At 60.4% G+C, this 22,682-nt stretch overlaps 3 protein-coding genes across 7 annotated transcripts; 2 read left to right on the top strand and 1 right to left on the bottom strand.

The window, feature by feature from the left end:
- Positions 1-113: 113 nt before the first annotated feature.
- On the bottom strand, positions 114-5,731 carry PLD3 (phospholipase D family member 3). 2 transcript variants are annotated; one of them, XM_083815235.1, is made up of 12 exons: positions 5,578-5,731; positions 4,191-4,242; positions 3,359-3,415; positions 3,124-3,260; positions 2,847-3,024; positions 1,858-1,978; positions 1,636-1,763; positions 1,201-1,401; positions 972-1,111; positions 717-882; positions 523-622; positions 114-415 (listed from the first exon to the last, which is right to left on the bottom strand). In XM_083815235.1, the coding sequence occupies exons 2-12, from the start codon at positions 4,215-4,217 to the stop codon at positions 222-224; spliced, it is 1,449 nt and encodes a 482-aa protein (XP_083671361.1). In that variant the 5' UTR covers positions 4,218-4,242; positions 5,578-5,731; the 3' UTR covers positions 114-221. The 2 variants fall into 2 exon arrangements, with proteins under 2 accessions (XP_083671361.1, XP_083671360.1); XM_083815234.1 differs by lacking the exon at positions 5,578-5,731 and having other exon boundaries at positions 4,191-4,337.
- Positions 5,675-11,388, top strand: LOC310888502 (uncharacterized protein C19orf47). 2 transcript variants are annotated; one of them, XM_083815240.1, is made up of 10 exons: positions 5,675-5,814; positions 6,580-6,659; positions 6,837-6,924; positions 7,320-7,434; positions 7,587-7,662; positions 7,763-7,885; positions 8,175-8,324; positions 8,695-8,765; positions 9,202-9,507; positions 10,594-11,388. In XM_083815240.1, exons 2-10 carry the CDS (start codon positions 6,641-6,643, stop codon positions 10,609-10,611), a joined length of 966 nt encoding a protein of 321 aa, XP_083671366.1. In that variant the 5' UTR covers positions 5,675-5,814; positions 6,580-6,640; the 3' UTR covers positions 10,612-11,388. The 2 variants fall into 2 exon arrangements, with proteins under 2 accessions (XP_083671366.1, XP_083671365.1); XM_083815239.1 differs by having other exon boundaries at positions 9,202-11,388.
- Positions 11,389-11,651: 263 nt separating this feature from the next.
- AKT2 (AKT serine/threonine kinase 2) lies at positions 11,652-21,650 on the top strand. Of its 3 annotated transcripts, XM_083815237.1 has the most exons (15): positions 11,671-11,916; positions 13,562-14,239; positions 14,845-14,952; positions 16,543-16,671; positions 17,286-17,397; positions 18,335-18,488; positions 18,679-18,810; positions 19,096-19,161; positions 19,560-19,628; positions 19,965-20,087; positions 20,416-20,544; positions 20,645-20,859; positions 20,971-21,058; positions 21,144-21,246; positions 21,374-21,650. In XM_083815237.1, the coding sequence occupies exons 3-15, from the start codon at positions 14,907-14,909 to the stop codon at positions 21,451-21,453; spliced, it is 1,446 nt and encodes a 481-aa protein (XP_083671363.1). In that variant the 5' UTR covers positions 11,671-11,916; positions 13,562-14,239; positions 14,845-14,906; the 3' UTR covers positions 21,454-21,650. The 3 variants fall into 3 exon arrangements, with proteins under 3 accessions (XP_083671362.1, XP_083671363.1, XP_083671364.1); XM_083815236.1 differs by lacking the exon at positions 13,562-14,239 and having other exon boundaries at positions 11,652-11,916; XM_083815238.1 differs by lacking the exons at positions 11,671-11,916; positions 13,562-14,239 and adding an exon at positions 14,274-14,723.
- Positions 21,651-22,682: the final 1,032 nt, after the last annotated feature.

The following is a 22,682-nucleotide window of genomic DNA, read 5'->3' as shown; positions in this document are numbered from 1 at the left end:
CCCATGTGCTCCCCACAAGACAGGGGCAAGACGGATTTGGGATCGCGGGGTGTCCCAGGACCGCGGGGTGTCCCGGGACCTGCGGCACGAAGGACGCAGATGCCACCCGGCGGTACGGCGCCCACCTTTAATTCCAACACAAAGTCTACATAAAAAAGGTTTTTTTTCCCCAAAAAAACACCCAAAGTGTAGCTTTGGGGCCGGGCTCTGCCCCTCCTCGCCTAGCGGGAGCCGCAGAGCCGCTCCCAGCGCCCCGCGTCGCCGATGTCCGCGCTGTACGGGGAGCTCCAGTCCCTCTCGAACACCGCCCACAGCTGGCCCGGCACGGTGGCCCCGGCGCCGCTCTGCGTCTGGTTCACCACCAGCGCCGAGCCCGCCGTCTGCACGAAGTAGTCTCCGGACCAGTTGGACGTCCCTGCGGGGAGAAACGGGGAAGAGGAAGGGGACCAGGGGACCCCAAGAGCACCAAGTTCGTTTTTTTTTTGGCACTGGCCGGAGCGGCGGCACCTCCGAGGGGCTCACCGATGTACGCCGCCTTCTCCGTCACCATGTATTTGTTGTGGTTGACCCGGGCGTAGGGGATCCTGGCTTGCGCCGCGCTCGACGGCACCATGAAGAGCCTCTGCGGGAGCGGGGCGCGGGAGGGGAACGTCATCGGGGGGGACGGGGGACGCGAGGCGGTCGCAGCGTCGCCCCCCGCGGCGCGCGGTACCCACCACCTCCACGCTGTAGCGCGTCCGGTTGTCGCCGACGGCGGCCAGGGACTTGAGGAAGGGGAACATCTCGGCCTTGGAGTGCGGCCAGCAGCCCACCAGGAGGCGAACCTTCACCCGGCGTTCGAAGATCGCCTTCCGGAGGCGGTTATCGATGGCCGGCCAAAATCTGGGGGGTGGCGGGGGGGGGAAACGGCGATTTGTGAGCCTCACCGGCACGCCGGGGCGCGGCGAGCGGCGTTTCGGGGCTTCACGCGCCTCTTGGGGTAGGAGAACTCCATGGTGGGCAGGTAGCTCATCACCGCCACGTGCACGAACTCCTCGGCGGCGTCGATGACGCTGAGCAGGGCGCGGAGGTCCTCGGTGCGCCCCGGGGCGCAGAGGGGCGGCGGGGCGCTCTGCGGAGCAGCGAGGAGGCTTCAGGCGCCACCGGCACGCCGAGCCCCGTCCCCTACCTCCCCCCAAAAAAAAATAACCCATCACGCACCGAGAAGTAGACGGCGGCCGGCGTGTCGTTGAGGTTCAGCTCCAGCGGCGTCTCCATGTTGAAGGAGGTGGAGAAACTCGCCGGCCACGGCGTGGGGATGGAGGCGTTGGGCAAGCCCAGCACCCAGTAGGCTTCAAAGACCTTGGCCAGGTCCCGCGCCAAGCAGCTGCAGTTGTAGACGGCCGTGCCCAGCTCCTTCACCTGCGCCAACGGGGACGGCGTGGGCTTCGAGCCACCGACGCCGTCCCCTGAGCAGCGAGGGGAGGGTTTGGGGGGCGTCCGCCCCCCACCGTGCGACGCGATGGGCGGCGAGCAGAGGGTCCCGGCCCCACGGCGAGGTTTTTGGGGGCGAGGAGCGCGGCTGGGCGCGTTGAGTTGAATTCAAAATTCAACAAATTCAAAATTCAACAATTTTCACTCCAAATGGGGGCTCACCTGGGTGAGGGAGCGCCAGTCCATGTTGGCGCTGCCGATGTAGAGGTGGGCGCCGTCCACGATCCAAAACTTGGTGTGCAGCACCCCGCGGGTGAGCCGGGGCATGTCGACCGTCCGCACCGCGGCGCCTGCGGGGACAGGAGGCCGGGGGGGAGTCCTCCATCGGGGTCACCCCCCCCCCCGAGGCCATCCCGGTTTTGGGGTTCGCCGCCGGCCGCTCACCGCTGCGCTCGAGCGCCTGCAGATCGCTCAGGGGGAATTTGGAGGACGGGCTGTTGACGGCCACCCGGACGGAGACGCCGCGGGCCGGCAGCTTGAGGAGCTCCTCCAGGATCCGCTCGCCCTGGTTGGAAAGCAGAGAGAAAAAAGAGAGAAGTGGTCAAAAACCACAGAAAAGCGAAAAAAAAAACAACACACAAAAAAAAAACAACCACCCAACGCTTGAGCGGGCACGCGCGGCGAGCTGCGACGGGCGCAAGCCGGCTCCTCGCCGGTGGTTTATCGCGATAATTCACGGCAGCGGGGGATCTGAGTCCCTCCCTGCTGGTGGTTTATCGTGATAATTCACGGCAGTGGGGGATCTGAGTCCCCGTCGGTGGTTTATCGTGATAATTCACAGCAGCGGGGGATCTGGCTCCCTGTCGGTGCTTTATCGTGATAATTCACGGCAGCGGGGGGATCTGGCTCCCTGCTGGTGGTTTATCCACGATAATTCACGGCAGCGGGGGATCTGAGTCCCCATCGGTGGTTTATCGTGATAATTCACGGCAGTGGGGGATCTGAGTCCCCGTCGGTGGTTTATCGTGATAATTCACGGCAGTGGGGGATCTGAGTCCCCATCGGTGGTTTATCATGATAATTCACGGCAGCGGGGGATCTGGCTCCCTGTCGGTGGTTTATCCGCGATAATTCACGGCAGCCGGGGATCTGAGCCCCCGTCGGTGGTTTATCGCGATAATTCACGGCAGCGGGGGATCTGAGTCCCCGGCGGTGGTTTATCGCGATAATTCACGGCAGCTGGGGATCTGAGTCCCTGGTGGTGGTTTATCGTGATAATTCACAGCAGCAGGGGGATCTGGCTCCCCGGCAGTGGTTTATCGCGATAATTCACGGCAGCGGGGGATCCGGCCCTGCTCGCCTCGCCAAGCGTGAGCTCAGCCTCCTCATCCTCGCCCCGAGGGGGCCGGATCCGGGCCGGGAGGACGGCGGACCTGCGAGGCCGAAGGCTCCTGGGTCTGCGTGTCCTCGTTGGTCATGGTCCAGTAGAAGGCGGCGACGTCGAGGCTGCGCCGGGCGCTGCCGACGAGGTTGAGCCACGCGTCGAAAGTGGAAGGGTTGCCGGCTCCCTCGTAGCTCATCCCCTCCGGGATGCTCTCGACCAGAACGATCCTAAAAAAACGGGAGGGGGGGAAAAAAAAAAGGAGGTTCGGGGAAAAAAAAAAAAAAAACAAACCCAAGCCGAGGGAAGCTCGGGGAGGCCGCGCGCACCGGCACGGGTCGGTGCAGGGCCCATCGCCGCCGCTGCCTTGCCGAAGCGCCGAGCTCGAGCAGAGGTGGAAGAAGTGGATGAAGAAGAGGAAGATGAGGGTGACGAGGACGGCGGAGAGCAGGGCGCCGCGGGAGGGCTGCGGAGAGGACGAGAGGGGGGGTCAAAAAGCGGAAACGAACCCCTGCCCCCCCAAAAAAGGGGATTTTGAGCCCATTTTTCGGCGGGGGGATTTACCTTGGGCGCGAATCGGCCGGGCGGCGCAGGCGCTGGCGGCTCCTCGGGCAGCTCCAGCTGCGAGGGGGGACGGAGAGGATGGGGGGAGACCCCAAAGCAGGCGGTGTTTGGGGTGAATCCCCCCCAAAAGGGCCACGAAGCTGATTTTGGGGTGCTGGCACGGGGCAGGGAGCTTCGGAACACCCCAGTTTGGGATTTTGGGGTGCTAGCATGGGGCAGGGAGCTTTGGGATGCCCCAATTTGGGATTTTGGGGTGCTAGCAGGGGGCAGGGAGGTTCAGGACACCCCAATTTGGGATTTTGGGGTGCTAGCAGGGGACAGGGAGCTTTGGGACACCCCAGTTTGGGATTTTGGAGTGCTAGCAGGGGGCTGGGACCTTAAAGTCACCATGCATTGGGATTTTGGGGTGCTAGCATGGGGCAGGGAGCTCAGGGACACCCCAGTTTGGGATTTTGGGGTGCTAGCTGGGGGCAGGGAGCTTCAGAAAACCCCAATTTGGGATTTTGGGGTGCTAACTGGGGGCTGGGACCTTAAGGTCACCATGAATTGCGATTTTGGAGTGCTAGCAGGGGGCAGGGAGGTTCAGGACACCCCAATTTGGGACTTTGGGGTGCTAGCACGGGGCAGGGAGCTCAGGGACACCCCAATTTGGGATTTTGGGGTGCTAGCAGGGGGCAGGGAGCTTCGGAACACCCCAATTTGGGATTTTGGGGTGCAAGCAGGGGGTAGTAAGCTTCAGGATGTCCCAGTTTGGGATTTTGGGGTGCTAGCACGGGGCAGGGAGCTCAAGGACACCCCGATTTGGGATTTTGGGGTGCCGCCAGCGCCGTACCTGCTCGTAGACCCCGTAAGGCTTCATCGTCGCCGGTCGCCGGGGGCCGAGGCTGTGGGAAACAACAACGAATCGGGATTTCGGTGGTTTTGGGGCCACCCCACAGCGAGCCCCACGCTGACTCACGGGGCTGACGCGCTCACGTGCCCCGGGGACGGGGAGGGGAACTCGGCCGAGCCTGGCCATGCCCCTATTTCTCTCCCGCCCTAAAAAAGGGTTTTTAGGGTTTCCCAAAACCCTACCCGGGGACGGCAGCGGGGTTGGGATGGGGCCGCGGGTAGGGCTGAGGGGTGAGTTGGGTTTGTTCGGGGTTTGGCCCTTTCCCAGACACAATTTAGGGTCGGAGAGGGGTTTGGGACCTGCGACGTGTTTAGGGACGTGTTTAGGGACAGGATTAGGAAAATGTTTTGGGACCGTTTAGGGCTGGGAAAGATTTAGGGGCAGAGCAAAGATTAGGGCAATGTTTAGGGACAGGAATGTATTTAGGGCAGGCATTAAAGCCAGCACCAGGCTTCTAGCGAGACATGGGGAGTATTTAGGATCGGGAACAGGTGCAGGGGCACGCTTAGAGCCAGGATTAAGATAAGGTTTCGGGTACATTCAGGACCAGGGACCTATTTAGGGCCACGTCTGGGATTAGGACCCAATTTCAGGCACGTTAGGGGTTAGGAACACATTTAGGGCCAGCTGTGGGGCCCCATTTGGGGTCAGAGCCCAATTTAGGGCCAGGACCGGGCTGGCATCGAGGGAACGTTTAGGGCTAGGATTAGGACAATGTTTGGGGCACATTTAGGGCCGGAGCCACATTTAGGGCCGGGTTTAGGGGTTTAGGAACTGGGTTTAGGGGTTTAGGAACTGGGTTTAGGGGTTTAGGAATTAGGTTTAGGGGTTTATGAACTGGGTTTAGGGCCAGAACTGGGTTTAGGGGTTTAGGGACCATGTTTAGGGTCAGAACTGGGTTTAGAAGTTTAGGAATTGGGTTTAGGGCCAGGGTTTAGGGGTTTAGGAACTGGGTTTAGGACAAGAACTGGGTTTAGGGGTTTAGGAACTTGGTTTAGGAACTGGGTTTAGGGGTTTAGGAATTGGTTTTAAGGGTTTAGGAACTGGGTTTAGGGTCCGAAGTGGATTTAGGGCCAGAACTGGGTTTAGGGCCGGCACCACGATGGTATTTAGGACCAGGGCCACATTTGGGGCCGGGACTAAAACCCCCTAAATCCAGGACAACATTTGGGGCAGATTTGGGGTGGGGACGCGATTTAGGGCGCGCCTGGGGGGCAGCTTTAGGATCAGGCACGGCTTTAGGGCCAGGGCCCTATTTAGGGCCTTATTTAGGGCCTTATTTAGGGTCGGGACCCCCTTCGGGCCCCGGTTCCCCCCCCCCTCGTACCGGAGGTCCCGGGTGGGGGGGGGGGGCGGGAGGCCCCGGGTCCGCCAGGCGCCGTCTCTATGGTCGTCGCGCCCTTTGCTCCCTACGGGGCCGCCGCTGCCTAGAGCGGCCACGGCGCCCGCGTCGGGTTAGAGCGGCGCGCTGGCCAGCTTCCGGCGTCTCGGTGGTGGCTACTTCCGGTGGGGCCTGGAGCCGCCGGGCGGAGGCGCCGGGATGGGGCGCGGCGGGGGCCGGGAGGTGAGGGGGGGGCTTGGAGGGGAGTATTTGGGGGGCTGGGGGGGGCAGAAAAGGGTCTGGGATGGGTTGGAGGGGGGTATTTAGGGATTGGGGAGGGTATTGGGGGCCGGAAGGGGGCCTTGGGGGGCTATTTGGGGGACTGGGGGGGCATTTGGGGGGCTGGCGGGGGCAGAAGGGGGCCTGAGGGGGGCAGAAGGGGGCCTGAGGGGGTGTTTGGGGCTGGGGGGGCTTTGGGGGGCAGAAGAGGGCCTGGGGGTGGCAGAAGGGGGCTTAGAGTGGGTATTTGGGGGGCTGGGGGGGCAGAAGGGGGTCTGGGGGGGGCATTGGGGCCGGGGGGGGCAGAAGGGGGTCTGGGGGGGGTATTGGGGCCGAGGGGGGGCAGAAGGGGGCTTGGAGAGGGTTGTTTGGAGGGCTGGGGGGGGGTTTGGATGGGGGTATTTGGGGGGCTGGGGGCAAAAGGGGGCCGGGGGGGGCTGGAGGGGGGTATTTGGGGGGCTGGGGGGGGCATTGGGGGACAGAAGAGGGTCTGGGGGGTAGGAGTTGTGGGGCAAGGGGGGTTGGAGTGGGGTATTGGGGGGCTGGGGGGGGCAGAAGGGGCCTGGGTGTAGTAGCTGTGGGGCAGGAGGGGCTGGGGGAGGGCAGAAGGGGACATGGGGGGGGTTGAGGGGGGTATAAGAGGCAGAAGGGGTCTTGGGGGGGGGTTATTGGGGTCGCAGAAGGGTGTTGGGGGGTGTTTCACCCCCCCCCCCCCTTGCCCTGTTCCAGGCAGGCGGCGAGGGCTGAGCCCCACGCGTGGTGCCCCCCCAGGGCGGGGGGGGGCCTAGTGATGGTGTCGGTGACGATGGGTGAGTGCCTTAAACCCTAAAAAACGGGGCTGGAGAGCTCCAAAACCCCGTGAAACCCCCCCCCAAAAAAAAACCCAAAACCCTACGGGATCCTCAGGGGGTTGGCGCCGAGAATAAATGTTGAATTTTACTTATTTTACTCATTTTGACTCCTTTTTGGCACGCTTCTTCTCGCAGCGACGTCGGAGTGGATCCAGTTCTTCAAGGAAGCGGGGATCCCCCCTGGCCCCGCCGTCAACTACGCCGTGATGTTCGTCGACAACAGGTGAGGGGAGCCCCCAAACCCCTCGTTTTCACCCAAAGATGCACGAGGAAGAGCAAAACCCAACGGCCTGTCCAATTTTTCTCTTGTTTCATTGTTTTTATTAATTAATCTGGGACAAACTTCATTATCAGCACCGGTCTCCAAACTCCTCTTTTTGACCCCAAACTGCGCGAGGAAGAGCAGAACCCAACGGCCCGTCTGATTTTCCTCTTTCGCTATTTTTGTTAATTAATCTGGGCCGAGCTTCTTTTTCGGCCCCGCCGCGTTCTGTCGTAGCTCCTGCTGGATTAACCCCGGGGTTAATTAGCGTCGCTGGGGTTTAATTAAGCTGGTAATGAGAGGATGGAGCCGGGGGGGGATTATCCCAAACCGCCGGCTTCCCGATTTCCCCGCAGGATCCAGAAGAACATGCTGCTGGACCTCAACAAGGAGATCATGAATGAGCTGGGCATCACGATCGTGGGGGACATCATCGCCATCCTCAAGCACGCCAAAGTCGTTTACAGGCAGGTACGAGCTCCCCCGACCAGTCCGGGACTGGGACGAGCCCGTTTTTGGACTGGGAAGGGTGGAAATAAGCAGGGGAACCCCCCCCCCCCCAGCCCCGGGGTGGGTTGGGGGGGATTTTAGGGGTGCTGACGGAGAGTTCGCGCCCCCCGCAGGAGATGTGCAAGGCAGCCACCGAGGCGCTGAGCCCCCCGAGCGCGCCGGCGGAGCTGCGCCGCAACGCCAGCAGCGGTGAGTGCGGGCCCAACAACCCCTAAACCCCCTGATTTTTAAGGAAAAATCCCTTTGTGGGGCATTAATTCACGGCGGCCCCCCCGGGCTCTGCTTCCAGCCGCCTCCCGCATGATCGCCAACAGCCTGAGCAGGGACTCGCCGCCCGCCACCCCCGCCCGCAGGCCTGACGCCTCCAAAATCTCCGTCACCGTCTCCAACAAGCTGGCGGTGAAGAGCGCGGGTAGGGAGGAAGAAGCGCGAGAGGGGAGGAAGAGTGCGGGCGGGGAGGAAGAGTGCGGGCGGGGAGGAAGAGCACGGGTGGGGAGGAAGAGCTTGGTTAGGGAGGAAGAGCGTTGAGTAGGGAAGGAGCGCGCTCACGGCCGCCCCGGGGGGCTTTTCGCCCTCCCAAAATCTGTGGGGTTTTTAGGAGGTGTTTTTACCCCTTCGGGTGTTCTTTTGGGGCTAATTCTCGCCATTTTAGCCCCGAGCCTGCTCTGAGCTTCTCTGTCTCGTCCCCCCCCCCCCCAAAGGTCTGCACGAGGAGGAAGCCGGGAGCCCCGCGCCAACGCCGGCCAAGCGGCGCCGCGTGACGGCGGAGATGGAGGGCAAGTACGTGATCACCATGCCCAAGGGCACCACGCCGCGCACCAAGAAGATCCTGGAGCAGCAGGCGGCCAAAGGTAGCGGCCCCACGGCCTCTCGGTACCACCATGGGGGACGTTTTGGGGCCCCAAAACCCCAAGGGATGAGCCCCGCGTCCTCTGCTTCGCGGTGATCCCAAGCCGTTATAAATCTCGTCTCGATGACGTGATGTTATAAACACACGTCGAGTTGCTGCGACCCGTAAAGTTGGCGTTTTTTCTCTCTAAAAATCATGTTTATAAATTAAAAAAGGGGAGGTAGGCACCAGGAGAAGCAGCGAGCGCTCTCGGAGCACTTATTTAACGGTATTTCTGGGGTGTTTTCGGGTCTGCTGGCGATGCCTTCCCAGCCTCTTCCCCCAAAATTCTCAAAACTGCATTTTCTCCCTTAAAAAAAAAACCCCGCCAGGTCTGCAGAGGACGTCGGTTTTCGACCGCCTGGGAGCCGAGACGAAGGCGGACGCGGCGGCGGCTGGCAAGGTGAGCGCAGCGGGGACGCGTTTTGGGGAAAAACCCCGAGGAAAAACCCAAACTGAAAACACGGAAACACGCTGGAGGAAATCTGGGGGATTCTTCGGTGACCCCAGGTGGCTTTAGTCGTAAAATTTAGGTTGGAAAAATCTTCAGGATCGTTGAGCCCGACCACCAAAACGACGATTCCCTTTCCGTGCCTTGATTTTCACCCTTAAATCTGGGACGCGGTAGGGTTTTTTGGTGGTCAGGAAGCTGGAAAAAAAACGTAGAATTATATTTTATTAGCCGTTCCTTGGCGTTTTTCACCGTTCGGGCCCCAAAACGCGTGGTTGGGTTCCTTCATTATTGCACGAGCAGGGCGAGGGCAAACCCAGCACCCAAAATGGGGGCGCGGGGGACCCAAACCTTTGCTCTGACGCCCCCCCTGTCCCCTCCCCTCCAGCCCACAGGGGTGTTCAGCAGGCTGGGTGACACGCCGGCCGGCGACAAGAACGCGGAGAGCGACGACGAGGGCTCCGTCCTGCCCTACGCCGGCGTCCTCAAGAAACCCCCCAAGGACGCCCCCGAGGCGGGGAAAATCATCAAAGCCAAAGCCCAAACCTCGGAGCCCCCCCGGCGCCGCGCCGGGGGCAAGGCGCAGCCCCCCAAAACCAGCCTGGAAGCTCAGGACAGCAGCGTCAGCAGCAGCCGGAGCAAAAAGCAGCCCGAATTTCGGGTGACGATCAAGAGGACTTGGGGCAGCGCCAAGGTGAGCAGCAGCAGCGACGCCCTGAGCGCGCGCATGGACGACGCCGGCGCCGTCAGCGTCTTCCAGAGACTGGGGAAGAAAGCGGACTGACGCCTGCCGCGCGTCCGAAACCTGGGCGTTCCGTCCCGGTTTTGTTCAAAAATCCGGCTTTGTCCTACAGTTTTGATCATGTTCTGGGCTTAACTTCATAGTTTTGGTCGAAATCTGGGCTTATTTTCATGGTTTCGTTCAAATTCTGGGCTTATCACGGTTTTGTGCAAAATCCAGGTTTATTTTACAGTTTTGATCAAATTCTGGGCTTATCTTCATGGTTTTGTTTGAAATCTGGGTTTATTTTCATGGTTTTGTTCAAATTCTTGGCTTTCCATCCCAGTTTTGTTCGAAATCCAGCTTTATTTTCATGCTTTTGTTCACGTTCTGGGCTTATCTTCATAGTTTTATTCGAAATCCGGGTTTATTTTTATGGTTTTGTTCAAATTCTAGGCTTTCCATCCCAGTTTTGTGTGAAATCCAGGTTTATTTTACAGTTTTTTTTCAAGTTCTGGGCTTATTTTCCAGGTTTTGTTTGAAACCTGGATTTGTTTTCACGGTTTTGTTCAAAATCTGGGCTTTCCATCCCAATTTTATTTGAAATCCGGGTTTATTTTCATGGTTTTGTTCAAATTCTAGGCTTTCCATCCCAGTTTTTTTTGAAATCCGGGTTTATTTTAACGGTTTTGTTTGAAATCCAGGCTTATCTTTACAGTTTTCTTCATATTTTGGGCTTATCTTAATGATTTTCTTCAAATTCTGGGCTTCTCCTCCTGGTTATATTCAAATCCTGGGCTTATCTTCATGAATTTTGTTCAAAATCCAGGCTTATCTTCCCGATTTTGTTCAAAATCTGGACTTATCTTCCCAATTTTGTTCAAAATCCATGTTTCTCCTGGCTTCCCCCTTTCTTCCCCACTCACCACATTGATGGGGGGGGAATTATTTTTAAAAAAAATGAATTTCCTGCACTTGCTGCACTTAACGTTTTTCCTTTCTATTTTTTTTCCTATTTTTCCTTTTTTTTTTTTCCTATTTATTTTTTCTCCCCTGCAGGTTCTTTCTTATATCTAAGACCCGGAGCAGATTTCGCAGAGCCGGGATGCTTGTTTGGAGCAGCCCAAAAAAAAAAGGCAAAATCTTCCCAAAACGGCTCACGGTTGCCACGCGCGCTGCTTGCAGGCCCCTAAAATCGCCGATTTTCACACCTAAAATCATGTTTGCTGCCAGCCCGTCCCCAAAATGGGCGCATTTTCCCCCAAATGGGCACCAGGGACTTAGCCCGAATGCCAGATTTGTCCCCAAATCAACCCCCAAGCTGTGGCTCTGTGGGCGTTGACTTTGGGTTGAAATCATGAGATTTAGGGTCTCGCCAAGCATCCCTCCTGCTCTGCTTCCCAAATTTCCTTATTTTTCCCGTTTCACGCCCGGGGAGAAGCTCTTTTTTTTTTTTTTTTACCGGTTTGGTTGCGTTTGCTGTGGGTTTCTTGCATCACCTCTAAGTTTGGGCTTTGGTGGTTTTTGAGATATTTTTTGTGTTTTTGGGGGGCTTTTTTGTTTGTTTGTGTTTTTTGGGGGGGGAGTGAGTTACGATGTGGTCTCACAACACCCGTTTTTGGCATTTTTTTTGGTGTGCAGCATGCCCAGCCCCTCACGAGGGGAAGCTCGCAGCGGTTTTAACGCTGGGGGGGGGGGGGGCACCCAAAAAACAGGCGGAAAAAGGGATTTTGGCCCTTTTCCATCATCTGCCCCCCAGCGGGGGTGGGGGATGCAGCAGATTTGGGGGTTTCCTTGCGTTTCTGGAGGGGAGCAGCCCCAAGCTGTGCAAATAAAGGCGTTTTTTGGATTTTTGACCGTTTTTAGTGTTTTTTGTGTTAAAAATTAAGGTGCATCACGGGGTGCCTCAGGGCAGCTGGGGGGCGGCTTTTTGCCCCAAATTTGCCCCTTCTCCCCTCTTCCTTCCCCTGTACAGCTCCGTGAGGTTGGGGGATATGCAAATATATGCAAATGACGCGCCCCGGAAGCGGGCGTGGCCTTGCCGGGGGACGTGGTGGCCCGGGGAGGAAACTGCGCATGCGCACTGCCCGCCGCGCAGCCCCTCCCCTGTGCACTCTGGTCGCGCGCATGCGCGGGCGGGGCGGCGGCGCGGCGCATGCGCAGTGCCCGCCGCGGGGAGGCTCGCGGGGTCCTTCCCTCACCGTCCCCCTCGCCCCCTCCCCTCCCCGGCCGTCTCCGCTTCCTGCGTGCGTGGGCCCGCGGCGGGCGGGGTTTCCGGGAGCGCCGCCGCCGTCCGCGCGGATAAAGCGCCACAGGAGGCTCCCCGCCGCCGCCACCGGGATGAGCGGCGGCCGACGGCCGGTTTTACGGCGTCCATGACAGGTGAGGAGCCGGCCCCGCGTTACCCGGGCTCTCCGCGGCCCCCCCCGCGCGGCGTAATGGACTCGCCTGCCCCCCGCTGGGCGCTGTGAGGACCGTACCATCCGCGGCGCTCCCAGAGGGGGGGCGCGGCGGCGTCCCCCGCCCCGCGTAGTGGACCCGTCCGCTCACTGAGGGGGCAGCCCTGCGGACCGTACCATTCGCGGCTCCCCCAGCGGGTGGTGCGGCGGCGTCCCCCGCCTCGCGTCTTGGACCCGTCTGCTTTCTGATTTGGTTGCCTTGCGGACCGTACCATTCGCAGCAGGGATGGGGGGGGGAGGAGAGGAGCGCGTCCTCCCCCCGCCTCCATCTTGCGCCCGCCCGCCTCAGAGCGGGGGGGGACGAGGCGCGGAGCGAACCACTCGCCTCTGCGGGGGGGGGCTGGGGGTGGGAGGTGGTTTTGGGGGGGTTTCTTGAATTTTGGGGTGCGCCTGAGGGCTGGGGGGGGGGTAGCAGTGAGGGGGGGGGTTGTGGTGTTGGGTGGGGGGGTTGTGGCGCGTGTGTGTGGAATTAGAGAGGCATGGAGTTGGGGGAAGCTTTTTGGGGGGATTTTGGGGGGTTATGGGTTTTTTATGGGGGGGCAGGGGTTGGGGGGGGGCCCTGCTGTGGTGCTGAGGGGTTTTGGGGGGGGTTTTGCGCTGGGGGAGGGGCTTTTGGGGGCTGTTTGGGGACCCAACCCCCCAAAAATTCCCCACCCCGAAGTGCTGAACCCCAAAAACCCCCTTTTGTACCCCAAAATGTCGCCCGACCCCCACAGCGCTCCCTCTGCTTGCCCCGAGGCCGAGCCCGCGGCGGAGGCCGGGAGCCTCCCTACCAGCCCCCCCCCCGCCCCCCCCCGGTGAGGTGCCACCGCTCGGGGTTTGGTTTTCGAGCGGCGAAAAACCCGATTTGGGTTTTTTTTGGGGGTTGGGTTTGTCGCTAACTCCCTTTGCCGTGCAGGGGTCGGGATCCCGCAGGCGAACGGTGGAGGAAAGCCGAGTCCTGAAGCTAAAAGTGGTGCTCAGGGCTCGAGGAGGCGCTTAGACGCTGCTGCAGGAGCAGGTTGGGATGCTGAGGGCTTGAAATGGGTGAAAAAAGTGACGTTTTGGGCCAACAATGAGGCTTTGGTGTCCCCTTAGCGCTGTCAGGGGACAACACCTCGCTCGGGGGCTCTGCCTCACGTGGGCTCCGTGCCCTGTCAGAGCCTCGCCTGCGCCGCGACTCCCCTCGAGCGCCGCTCACGAGCAATTAACGGCTTTTCCTCGGTAATTAAAGGCTTTTCCTCATCAGAGCGGTGCCGAAACGAGACCCTAACGGCTCGCCCCGCCGCCGAATTTCTGCTCGACCCTGCGCCGAGCGTCCCCGTCGCCTCCTTCGGGAGCGGGTCTGGGCCGGCGGCGCTCGTTGCGGTGAATGAACCACGGCCGATAAACCATCGCTTGGACAGCGCAGGGAAACTCGGAGCAGGATTTTAACCAAAAACCAGAAATAAAGCGGCTCCTTCGGGCTTTCGAACCGGGGAACGCGTCCCGGGACGGATCCCTGCCCTTCCCAGCGAGGCGCGGGGGAAATCTGCGGTGAACTGAAGCACGAAACCGTGGCGTTTGTTGGCAAAAGCCTCTTATTACAGGCTCCAGCGGCCCAGTGGGCCAAAAAACTGGCGATTTGGGTGAATTTGTGGAGGAGAAACGGATTTCAGCAGCAGGAGGAGGGGGCTGGACACCAGGCGACCCCTTGGCATCGCTCCTGCTCCGTCAAGCCGAGGCAGCGAGGAGGAGCTGAAGGCGTCCCGAGCCGAGCACCGAACGACCGGGAGGAGGAACAAAATCGCCTCTTTCTTCCCCAATTCAAACACCCCGACAGATTTCTGCGTTCCCCAGGAGCTCGGGCTTGGTGCTGAGCCCGAACCCGGGGCGTTTTTTTTTTGGGGGGGGGGGGAGCCGTGCCGCGGTTCGCTTCGGCGGCGCCGCTTTTCGTTCCTGCCCTCTCCCGCGACGGAGGCGAGCCAGGTCCGACCTGGATGAAGAAACACCGCTGTGCTGCAACCCGAAAATCAATAGCGGGGGCCCTGCCAGGCAGACTTTAGCCCTTTTTTTTTTTTGGGGTGAGAGCAGCTCCCGATCTCTTCGCAGCGCTCAGCCGGCCGATTTTCCTTCCCCTCCCTTTGCCGTCGGACGCGCGAAACCCGCGGCGAAGTCACCGGGCACCGCTGCGAGCTCTGGGCTTGGAGTTTTCGGAGCTTCATCCTCAGCTGCCGGAGGAAAAACGGCGATCGTTTTGGGGTTAAATGAGCCTGAAACGGCTTCAGGTCAGCGCTTGGGGAGCCGGCGGCAGGATTTCGGTGCGGACGGCTCCGCCGACTCCTCGCAGCGCTTGGGTTTTACTCCCGCAAAGAAACGTTTTCTGCCTTTAAATATTTCTGGGTGGTTTTACCCCAAACCCGGCGCCGATTTCTCGGCGCGTCCCTCTCTCACGGGGCCGCGCGACGCTTTCCGAACCTCCCCCTCCTGCCAGAGGTGTTTTTTTGGGGGATAAAACTGGGATTTCGGGGCCGATCTGAAGCAGGGGAAACCACGGCACCAAGGAAAAGGAGCTCTGAGGTCTCCAAACCGCCGCAGCGGCGTCCCATTGCGCCGTTTTTGTTTTTTTTTTTTTTTCCTTTTTTTCGGGGCCGGGGTTAATCCCGGCGGGTGACTCCGATTAAATTTTGCTCGAGCCGTTTGTTCCGCGCAAATCCCCGCTCCTTTACCCCCAAAGCTCTCGGCCGTCCGCGATGGCAGCCCCGCCGGCAGGTAGGGGTCGCCGACCACCGCTTACACGCGGCCTTCGGCTCTTCTTTTTGGCTGAAAAGAGCGGAAAAAAGAGATTTTTCTCCTCGAAGCAAGCCCTGCTGACGCTCTCCTTCTCCCCCAGGTCGCTAGCCGCGTCCCCGGTCCTGCCGCAGCGAGGAGGCGAGAGCCAGCGGCGGCAGCGCCATGAGCGAGGTGGCGGTGGTGAAGGAGGGCTGGCTGCACAAGAGAGGTGAGCAGCGGGGCCGCCGCCGTCCCAAGCAGGTTTCGGGTTGCCGTCGATTAATTTTTATTTATTTTTAAACCTTTCCCCAAATTCGGGGCTCCCCTTTTTAGCCAAGACAAATTTGGGGCTCCTCTCTTTAACCCAGACAAATTTGGGGCTCCCTTTTTTAACCAGGACAAATCTGGGGCTCCTCTCTTTAAACAAGGCAAATTTGGGGCTCCTCTCTTTAAACAAGGCAAATTTGGGGCTCCCCTCTTTAACCAGGACAAATCTGGGGCTCCCCTCTTTAACCAGGACAAATCTGGGGCTCCCCTCTTTAACCCAGATAAATTTGGGGCTCCCTTCTTTAGCCCAGACAAATTTGGGGCTCCTCTTCTTTAACCCCGACAAATTTGGGGCTCCGTGTTTTAACCCAGACAAATCTGGGGCTCCTCTCTTTGACCAAGACAAATTTGGGGCTCCTCTCTTTAACCAGGACAAATTTGTTAACCGAGGCAAATCTGGGGATCCCCTCTTTAACCCCGACAAATCTGGGGCTCCCCTTTTTAGCCAAGGCAAATTTGGGGCTCCTGTTTTTAACCAAGGCAAATTTGGGGCTCCCCTCTTTAACCCAGACAAATTTGGGGCTCCCCTCTTTAACCCAGACAAATTTGGGGCTCTTCTTTTTTAACCCAGACAAATTTGGGGCTCCTCTCTTTGACCAAGACAAATTTGGGGTTCCCTTCTCAAACACAGACAAGTTTGGGGCTCCTCTCTCAAACCCAGACAAACTCGGGGCTCCTCTCTTTAACCAAGGCAAATTTGGGGCTCCTCTCTTTAACCCCGACAAATTTGGGGCTCCTCTCTTAAATCAAGACAAATCTGGGGCTCCTCTTTTTAACCCAGACAAATTTGGGGCTCCCTTTTTTTAACCAGGACAAATTTGGGGCTCCCCTTTTTAGCCAAGGCAAATTTGGGGCTCCTCTCTTTAACCCAGACAAATCTGGGGCTCTCCTCTTTAAACCAAGACAAATCTGGGGCTCCTCTTTTTAACCCAGACAAATTTGGGGCTCCCTTTTTTTAACCAGGACAAATTTGGGGCTCCCCTTTTTAGCCAAGGCAAATTTGGGGCTCCTCTCTTTAACCCAGACAAATCTGGGGCTCTCCTCTTTAAACCAAGACAAATCTGGGGCTCCTCTTTTTAACCCAGACAAATTTGGCCCCCCCCCCTCAGTTTAATTAAGACAAATCCCCCCCCCCCCCCTAACGAGCAGCGTCCCGGCGCAGCGCCGAGCTGCTCCCTTTACCCCCCGTTGCTGCCCCGCGGCCCCGAGCGCGTATTTTTAGCCTCGGCGCTGGAGCAGCTGCGTGGGTTTTTTTTTTTTATTATTATTTATTTTTAGCGGTGCCGGAGGTGGATCTCCCTTTCTTTTTTTTTTTTATAATTCCTTTTGCTGCGGGTTTTTGGGGTAATTTGGGAGCTTTTGGGGAAGAAGGAGGCGGCGCAGCGCCGGGCAAGGATACGGAAGGGGCCCGGAGCCCGGCTTTGGGTGAAACGAGCCCCCCTTTTTGCTTCCTTCTCTCGCTCCCCGGGTGATTCTCTCCTTTTTATTGCAGGGGAGTACATCAAAACGTGGCGCCCCCGGTATTTCCTGCTGAAGAGCGATGGCTCCTTCATCGGCTACAAGGAGCGCCCCGAGACCTCCGACCACAGCTTGCCGCCCCTCAACAACTTCTCGGTGGCGGGTAGGTGGGCGCGGGCGGCGCGGGGAAGGCGGCGGGGTGCCGGATCCCAAACCTCCCCCTGCCTTTTCATCCCCTTTCCCCTTCCTTTTCCTCCCCTTTCCCCCCTCCTTTCCTTTTTGGCCCCTTTCCCTCTCCTTCCTTTTTTGGCCCCTTTCCCTCTCCTTCCTTTTTTGGCCCCTTTCCCCCTTCCCTTCTTTTTTTGCCCCCTTTCCCCCCCCCCCTTCCTTTTTGCCCCCTTTCCCCCCTTCCTTTCCTTTTCTGCTCCCTTTCCCCCTTCCCTTCCTTTTTTGGCCCCTTTCCCCCTTCCCTTCCTTTTTTGGCCCCTTTCCCCCTTCCCTTCCTTTTTTGGCCCCTTTCCCCCCTCCTTTCCTTTTTGGCCCCTTTCCCCCTTCCCTTTCTTTTTTGGCCCCTTTCCCCGCCTTCCCTTCCTTTTTCGGCCCCTTTCCCCCCCCTTCCTTTCCTTTTTGGCCCCTCTCCCCCTTCCTTTCCTTTCCTTTACCCTTTCCCCCTTCCTTTCCTTTTCGTCCCTTTCCCCCCCCCTTCCTTTTTTTGGCCCCTTTCCCCCTTCCCTTCCGCCCCCCCCCTTTCCTCCCTTTCTCCCCCCTTCCCCCCAGAGTGCCAGCTGATGAAAACCGAGCGGCCCCGACCCAACACCTTCGTCATCCGCTGCCTGCAGTGGACCACGGTCATCGAGAGGACCTTCCACGTGGATTCCCCCGAGGAGCGGTAGGTGCGGGGCCCCCCCCCGACACCTTGCCGACCCCAAAACCTCGCCGCCCCCAAGCGAAGCAAACCCCCCCCCCTCACCGAATCCACAGAATCGTCTAGGTTGGAAGAGACCTCTAAGATCACCCAGTCCAACCTCAGCCCTAACACTAACAAGCCCTACGCTAAACCCTATCACTCAGGGCTACATCTGAACGTCTTTTAAAGCCCTCCAGGGATGGCGACTCAACCCCCTCCCTGGGCAGCCCGTCCCAGTGCCCAACAACCCTTTCGGTAAAGAAGTTCTTCCTAACATCCAACCCAAACCTCCCCCGGCGCAACTTTCGCCCGTTCCCCCTCGTCCTGTCCCCAGGCACGGGGGAGAACAGACCGACCCCCGCCTCGCTACAGCCTCCTTTAAGGTACCTGTAGAGAGCGATGAGGTCTCCCCTGAGCCTCCTCTTCTCCAGGCTGAACACCCCCAGCTCCCTCAGCCGCTCCTCCTAAGCCTCGTTCCCCAGACCCCTCACCAGCTTCGTCGCCCTTCTCTGGGCTCTCTCGAGCACCTCCACGTCCTTCTTGTAGCGAGGGGCCCAAAACTGAACGCAGCGCTCGAGGGGCGGCCTCACCGGAGCCGAGTACAGGGGGACAATCACCTCCCTAGCCCTGCTGGCCACGCTGCTTCTTATGCAGGCCAGGATGCTGTTGGCCTTCTTGGCCACCTGGGCACGCCGCTGGCTCATATCCAGCCGCCTATCAACCAATACTCCCAGGTCCTTCTCCGCCAGGCAGCTTTCCAACCACCCATCTCCCGGCCCGTAGCGCTGCTTGGGGTTGTTGCGCCCCAGATGCAGGTCCCGGCACTTGGCCTTGTTGAACTTCACGCAGTTGACCTCAGCCCATCGGCCCAGCCCATCCAGATCCTAATCCCTAATCCCTAATCCCCTCCTCCCCGCAGCGAGGAGTGGATGCGAGCCATCCAGACGGTGGCCAACAGCCTGAAGAACCAGGAGCCGGAGGTGGACGCCATGGACTACAAGTGCGGCTCCCCCAACGACGGCACTGGGGCTGAGGAGATGGAGGTGGCCGTCAGCAAAACCCGTGCCAAGGCGGTAAGGCGGCTCAGCACCGCGGCTCAGCACCGCGGCGCGGCTCCGAGCCCGCTGCCGCAGCTCCCGGGGCGTTGCTCCCTACGGGGATAACGGGACTGGGGGGGGAAAAACTCGGATTATTGAGCGCGTTCCGGATCCCGCTCGCCCTCGCCGCAGCCCCGCCTCGTGTTTCTCTTTCCAACCCCCCCAGACCATGAACGATTTCGATTACCTGAAGCTCCTGGGCAAAGGCACCTTCGGCAAAGTCATCCTGGTGCGGGAGAAGGCCACCGGCCGCTACTACGCCATGAAGATCCTGCGGAAGGAGGTCATCATCGCCAAGGTATCGAGGCTGATCCCACAGCCTCGGGGAGCGCCCGGAAACACTTCGGGGATGCAGACGGGGCGCGGGGTGGCATGCTCCCGCGGGGACATCGCCTGCCGGATACGTGCGGTGGCGTTTCCAGCCCCTGGGGCGAAAAACAAAGCTCTTCGGGTGCCCCCCAGCGCTGGTTTTTGGGTTGAGCAGCGTGGAATCCCCCCTTTTTCCCAAAACTGAGGGGCTCGCAGGGCTCGGCCCGGCGCTGCGCGACGCTCCCCTTCCTCCTCCCCCTCTCCCCCCACGCAGGACGAGGTGGCGCACACCGTAACGGAGAGCCGGGTGCTGCAGAACACCAGGCACCCCTTCCTGACCGTGAGTACCTCCCTCGGCCGCCTCACACCCCTTAACCGCGGCCCGGCTCCCGGCCCGAACGGTTTTTGGGGCTGGGATCCCTCCGGGGCGCAGGAAGCGTTCCCAGAACGCGTTAATTTTTGGGGGGAGTCCCTCTTTTCTGCCAAACCCGCTGTCCCAAAGCCCTCGGGGGAGCAGCAGGGGCACGGATCCCGCACTGGCTTCGCCGTGGTGCCGCTGCGACCGAGGCCACGCGGATATTTATCCGACCAAAGCTCCTTGAGCCGGGTCCCGGGCCCAAAACCGCATCCTCGGGGCAAATCCAGGGCCGCCGCCGCCTCCCTTTGGCCTCCTCCTCCTCCACGCAGCCCTTTTTTCTCCTCAGACCCTTTTTTTTACTCTTTTTTCCCCTCTCGCAGGCGCTGAAGTACGCCTTCCAGACCAACGACCGGCTCTGCTTCGTCATGGAGTACGCCAACGGCGGCGAGGTGCGGGCGAGCGCCGGGATTTTTGGGGCAATTCTTCCCCAAATCAGTCCTCTCGGCTCCTTCCAGCGCCGCTTCGCGCCCCGCTGTCGCTCCCACGGTTGTTTCTCCACCTCTCGTGTCTAAAGCCGGGCGTTTCGCTCTCCCCCGGCGGCGAGGAGCTGGGAATATTTCGGGTGGTGGGAACCGAGGAGCTCAGGGCACGCGTGACCGCGTCAGCTGCCTGCGAGGAGCTGCCGAGAGCGATTAGCCCGGGATTTGCAGCTCTCGTATTTTGCTGACGGGCCCCCGCTTTGTGTTCTTTTTTTTTGTTTTTTTCCTCTTCTTCTCCCCCCAAAGCTGTTTTTCCACCTCTCGAGGGAGCGCGTCTTCACGGAGGACCGGGCTCGCTTCTACGGCGCGGAAATCGTCTCTGCCCTGGAGTACCTGCACTCCAGGGACGTGGTCTACAGGGATATCAAGGTACCGGCGCCCGGCTTTAATCTTCCTGGGACCGCTTTTGGGGTTCCCAGCACCGTCCTCCCGGTCCTCGGAGGTGAAAACCCCGCTCCGTTCCCACGGGCTGCTTTTTTTCTGCCTTGTTCATCGCAGAGGACGGAGATTTTTATCCTCCGAAGCGGGCTGGGGGTGCGATCGCGTGCGTCGGTGCAGGAGGGGAGGGCTCAGACGTGCCGGGGGGAGCTGCAACCACCCCGTCCCCATCCCCGTGGGGCGGACCGAGCGCCCTCAAACCCCTCGAGCCTTGAGGGGGGAGCAAACCCTTCCCCAACCTTATTGCCTCGCTCTCCAGCTGGAAAACCTCATGCTGGACAAAGACGGCCACATCAAAATCACTGACTTCGGGCTCTGCAAGGAGGGCATCAGCGACGGAGCCACCATGAAAACCTTCTGCGGCACGCCGGAGTACCTGGCCCCGGAGGTATTTTTTCTTTTTCCCCCCATCCCTAAATCGCGGGGATCGCGCCCGGAATCGCCCGAACCTTTTATTTTTTTCTTTATTTTCTTTATTTTCGGCGCAGGTTTTGGAGGACAACGACTACGGGCGCGCCGTGGACTGGTGGGGCCTGGGGGTGGTGATGTACGAGATGATGTGCGGCCGCCTGCCCTTCTACAACCAGGACCACGAGCGCCTCTTCGAGCTCATCCTGATGGAGGAGATCCGCTTCCCCCGCACCCTCAGCCCCGAGGCCAAAGCCCTGCTGGCCGGCCTGCTCAAAAAGGACCCCAAACAGAGGTGAGGAGAGCGGGGCCGCGCGTTTTTAGGGGGCGCTCGGCACCCCCCGCGCCGCCGCCGCTGCCCTGCCCCCCCTGGGACACGGCTGCGCCCCCCCCCCACCCCCCGCAGGCTCGGGGGAGGCCCCAGCGACGCCAAGGAGGTGATGGAGCATCGCTTCTTCGCCGCCATCAACTGGCAGGACGTGGTCCAGAAGAAGGTAACGGGGCTTCGGGGGACGCCGGGGGGCTTGGGGGCAGCACCCCGGGGTTCCCGTTCGCCCCCCCAACCTTTTTCTCCTCCAGCTCGTGCCCCCCTTCAAGCCCCAAGTGACGTCCGAGATCGACACGCGCTACTTCGACGACGAGTTCACCGCCCAGTCCATCACCATCACGCCGCCGGACCGCTGTGAGCGCTCCCCGCTCCCTTTCCCCCTCCCCGCCACCCCTCCAAAAAATCCCCCGAGGGCCTGGGGGGGCCCCTTTACGCCCCCCCCAGCCCCTGTGTCCCCCCCCCTTTATTTTTTTCTCGGCAGACGACAACATGGGCTCCCTGGAGAGCGACCAGCGCACGCACTTCCCCCAGTTCTCCTACTCCGCCAGCATCCGGGAGTGACGAGTGCCGGGCGATTCCTCCCCACCAGGGGACCCGGGGGGGCCCTGCCCCACGCTTGGGGGGCCCTGCCCCACGCCTGGGGGGGCCGCGGGGAGGGCGGCAGCCGCCACCGAGCTGCTCCCCCCTCCCCCGAGCGTAGGACTGCTTTTTATTTTTATTTTATTGTTTTATTATATATATATTTTTTAAAACTCCTAGAAGTGCTCGCAGCTTTTTTAAACGCCCCCACCCCCCCCAGGGCCCTTCAGGGCCTTTCTCCCCTCTTCCCCCCCCCCCCCCCCCCCCCCAGTATGCCCCAGTGTTCCCAGTAAGGAGGTGCGGGGGCTCCAGCTCCCAAAATCGCCAGGGCGGGGGATTCCGCCCCAAAAGCAATATAAATATATATATATTTTTTTTTCCTTTTTCTTCGATGCCTTAAAGCCGGGATGCTGTCACCCCGCTGGGGCGGGGGGGGGCCGGGGCCCTCGTCACCTCCGTGTCCCCCCCCCCTTTCCCGGTGGGCTCCGTTGCCGGCGATGGAGCCGGTGGCACCGCGCGCCCCGGAGGGGGGGGACACGGGGGGGGGGGGGGTCCTCGGGGCCGCGCCACCGTCACCGCCGGGCCGGTGACGAGGTGGGGGCGCGTCCCCCCCCCTTTGTCCCCCCCCCCCCCCTTCCTGCCCAAAATTTGGAGTCGAATTAACTTAAAACGCAGCAAATAAAGAAAAATAGCGGCACAGGACCCCCGGGGGGGGGCATAGGACCCCCCGGGGGGGGTACAGGACCCCCGGGGGGGGGGACACGGGGGCCGGGGGGGGGGTCCTGGTGTCGCGGCGGCCGGCGGCTGCTTTCGCCCGCCCTCGGATTTGTACGGTACAAGCAATAAAACGTTGGTTTTTTTGTTGGTTTTTTTCCGGGGGGGGTTTGGGTCCTTCCTGCGCCCTTGGGGCCGCCCCCCCACGGGGTCTGGTGCGGTGTTGGGACGTGGGGCGGGGGGGGCTGGGGTGGGGACAAGGGACGGGGCCGGGAGACTGGGACAAGGGACAGGGATGGGGACAGGGACGGGGATGGGGACGTGGGGGGGGGGATGAGGAATGGGGACAGGGACGGGGACAGGGATGTGGGATGGGGACAGGAGACTGGGACATGGGACGGGGATAGGGGACATGGGACAAGGGGTGGGGACAAGGGACAGGGACAGGATAAGGACAGGGATGTGGGATGGGGACAAGAGACTGGGTTAAGGGACAG

Source organism: Anser anser, assembly GCF_964211835.1.
Source record: "Anser anser genome assembly, chromosome: 36".
NCBI lineage: Eukaryota > Metazoa > Chordata > Aves > Anseriformes > Anatidae > Anser > Anser anser.
The sequence above is the reverse complement of the archived record's forward strand: the minus strand, read 5'-3'. Positions and strand labels throughout refer to the sequence as shown.

Coding starts and splice junctions, on each gene's coding strand:
- AKT2 (XM_083815236.1), top strand. CDS start 14,907: ATGAGCGAGGTGGCGGTGGTGAAGGAGGGCTGGCTGCACAAGAGAG. Junction 17,398..18,334: donor GTGGATTCCCCCGAGGAGCG/GTAGGTGCGGGG, acceptor TCCTCCCCGCAG/CGAGGAGTGGATGCGAGCCA. Junction 21,059..21,143: donor AGGACGTGGTCCAGAAGAAG/GTAACGGGGCTT, acceptor TTTCTCCTCCAG/CTCGTGCCCCCCTTCAAGCC.
- PLD3 (XM_083815235.1), bottom strand. CDS start 4,217: ATGAAGCCTTACGGGGTCTACGAGCAG. Junction 1,979..2,846: donor AGGAGCCTTCGGCCTCGCAG/GTCCGCCGTCCT, acceptor CTTTCCAACCAG/GGCGAGCGGATCCTGGAGGA. Junction 416..522: donor GGAGAAGGCGGCGTACATCG/GTGAGCCCCTCG, acceptor TTCTCCCCGCAG/GGACGTCCAACTGGTCCGGA.
- LOC310888502 (XM_083815239.1), top strand. Junction 7,435..7,586: donor CCAAAGTCGTTTACAGGCAG/GTACGAGCTCCC, acceptor CGCCCCCCGCAG/GAGATGTGCAAGGCAGCCAC. Junction 7,663..7,762: donor GCGCCGCAACGCCAGCAGCG/GTGAGTGCGGGC, acceptor CTCTGCTTCCAG/CCGCCTCCCGCATGATCGCC.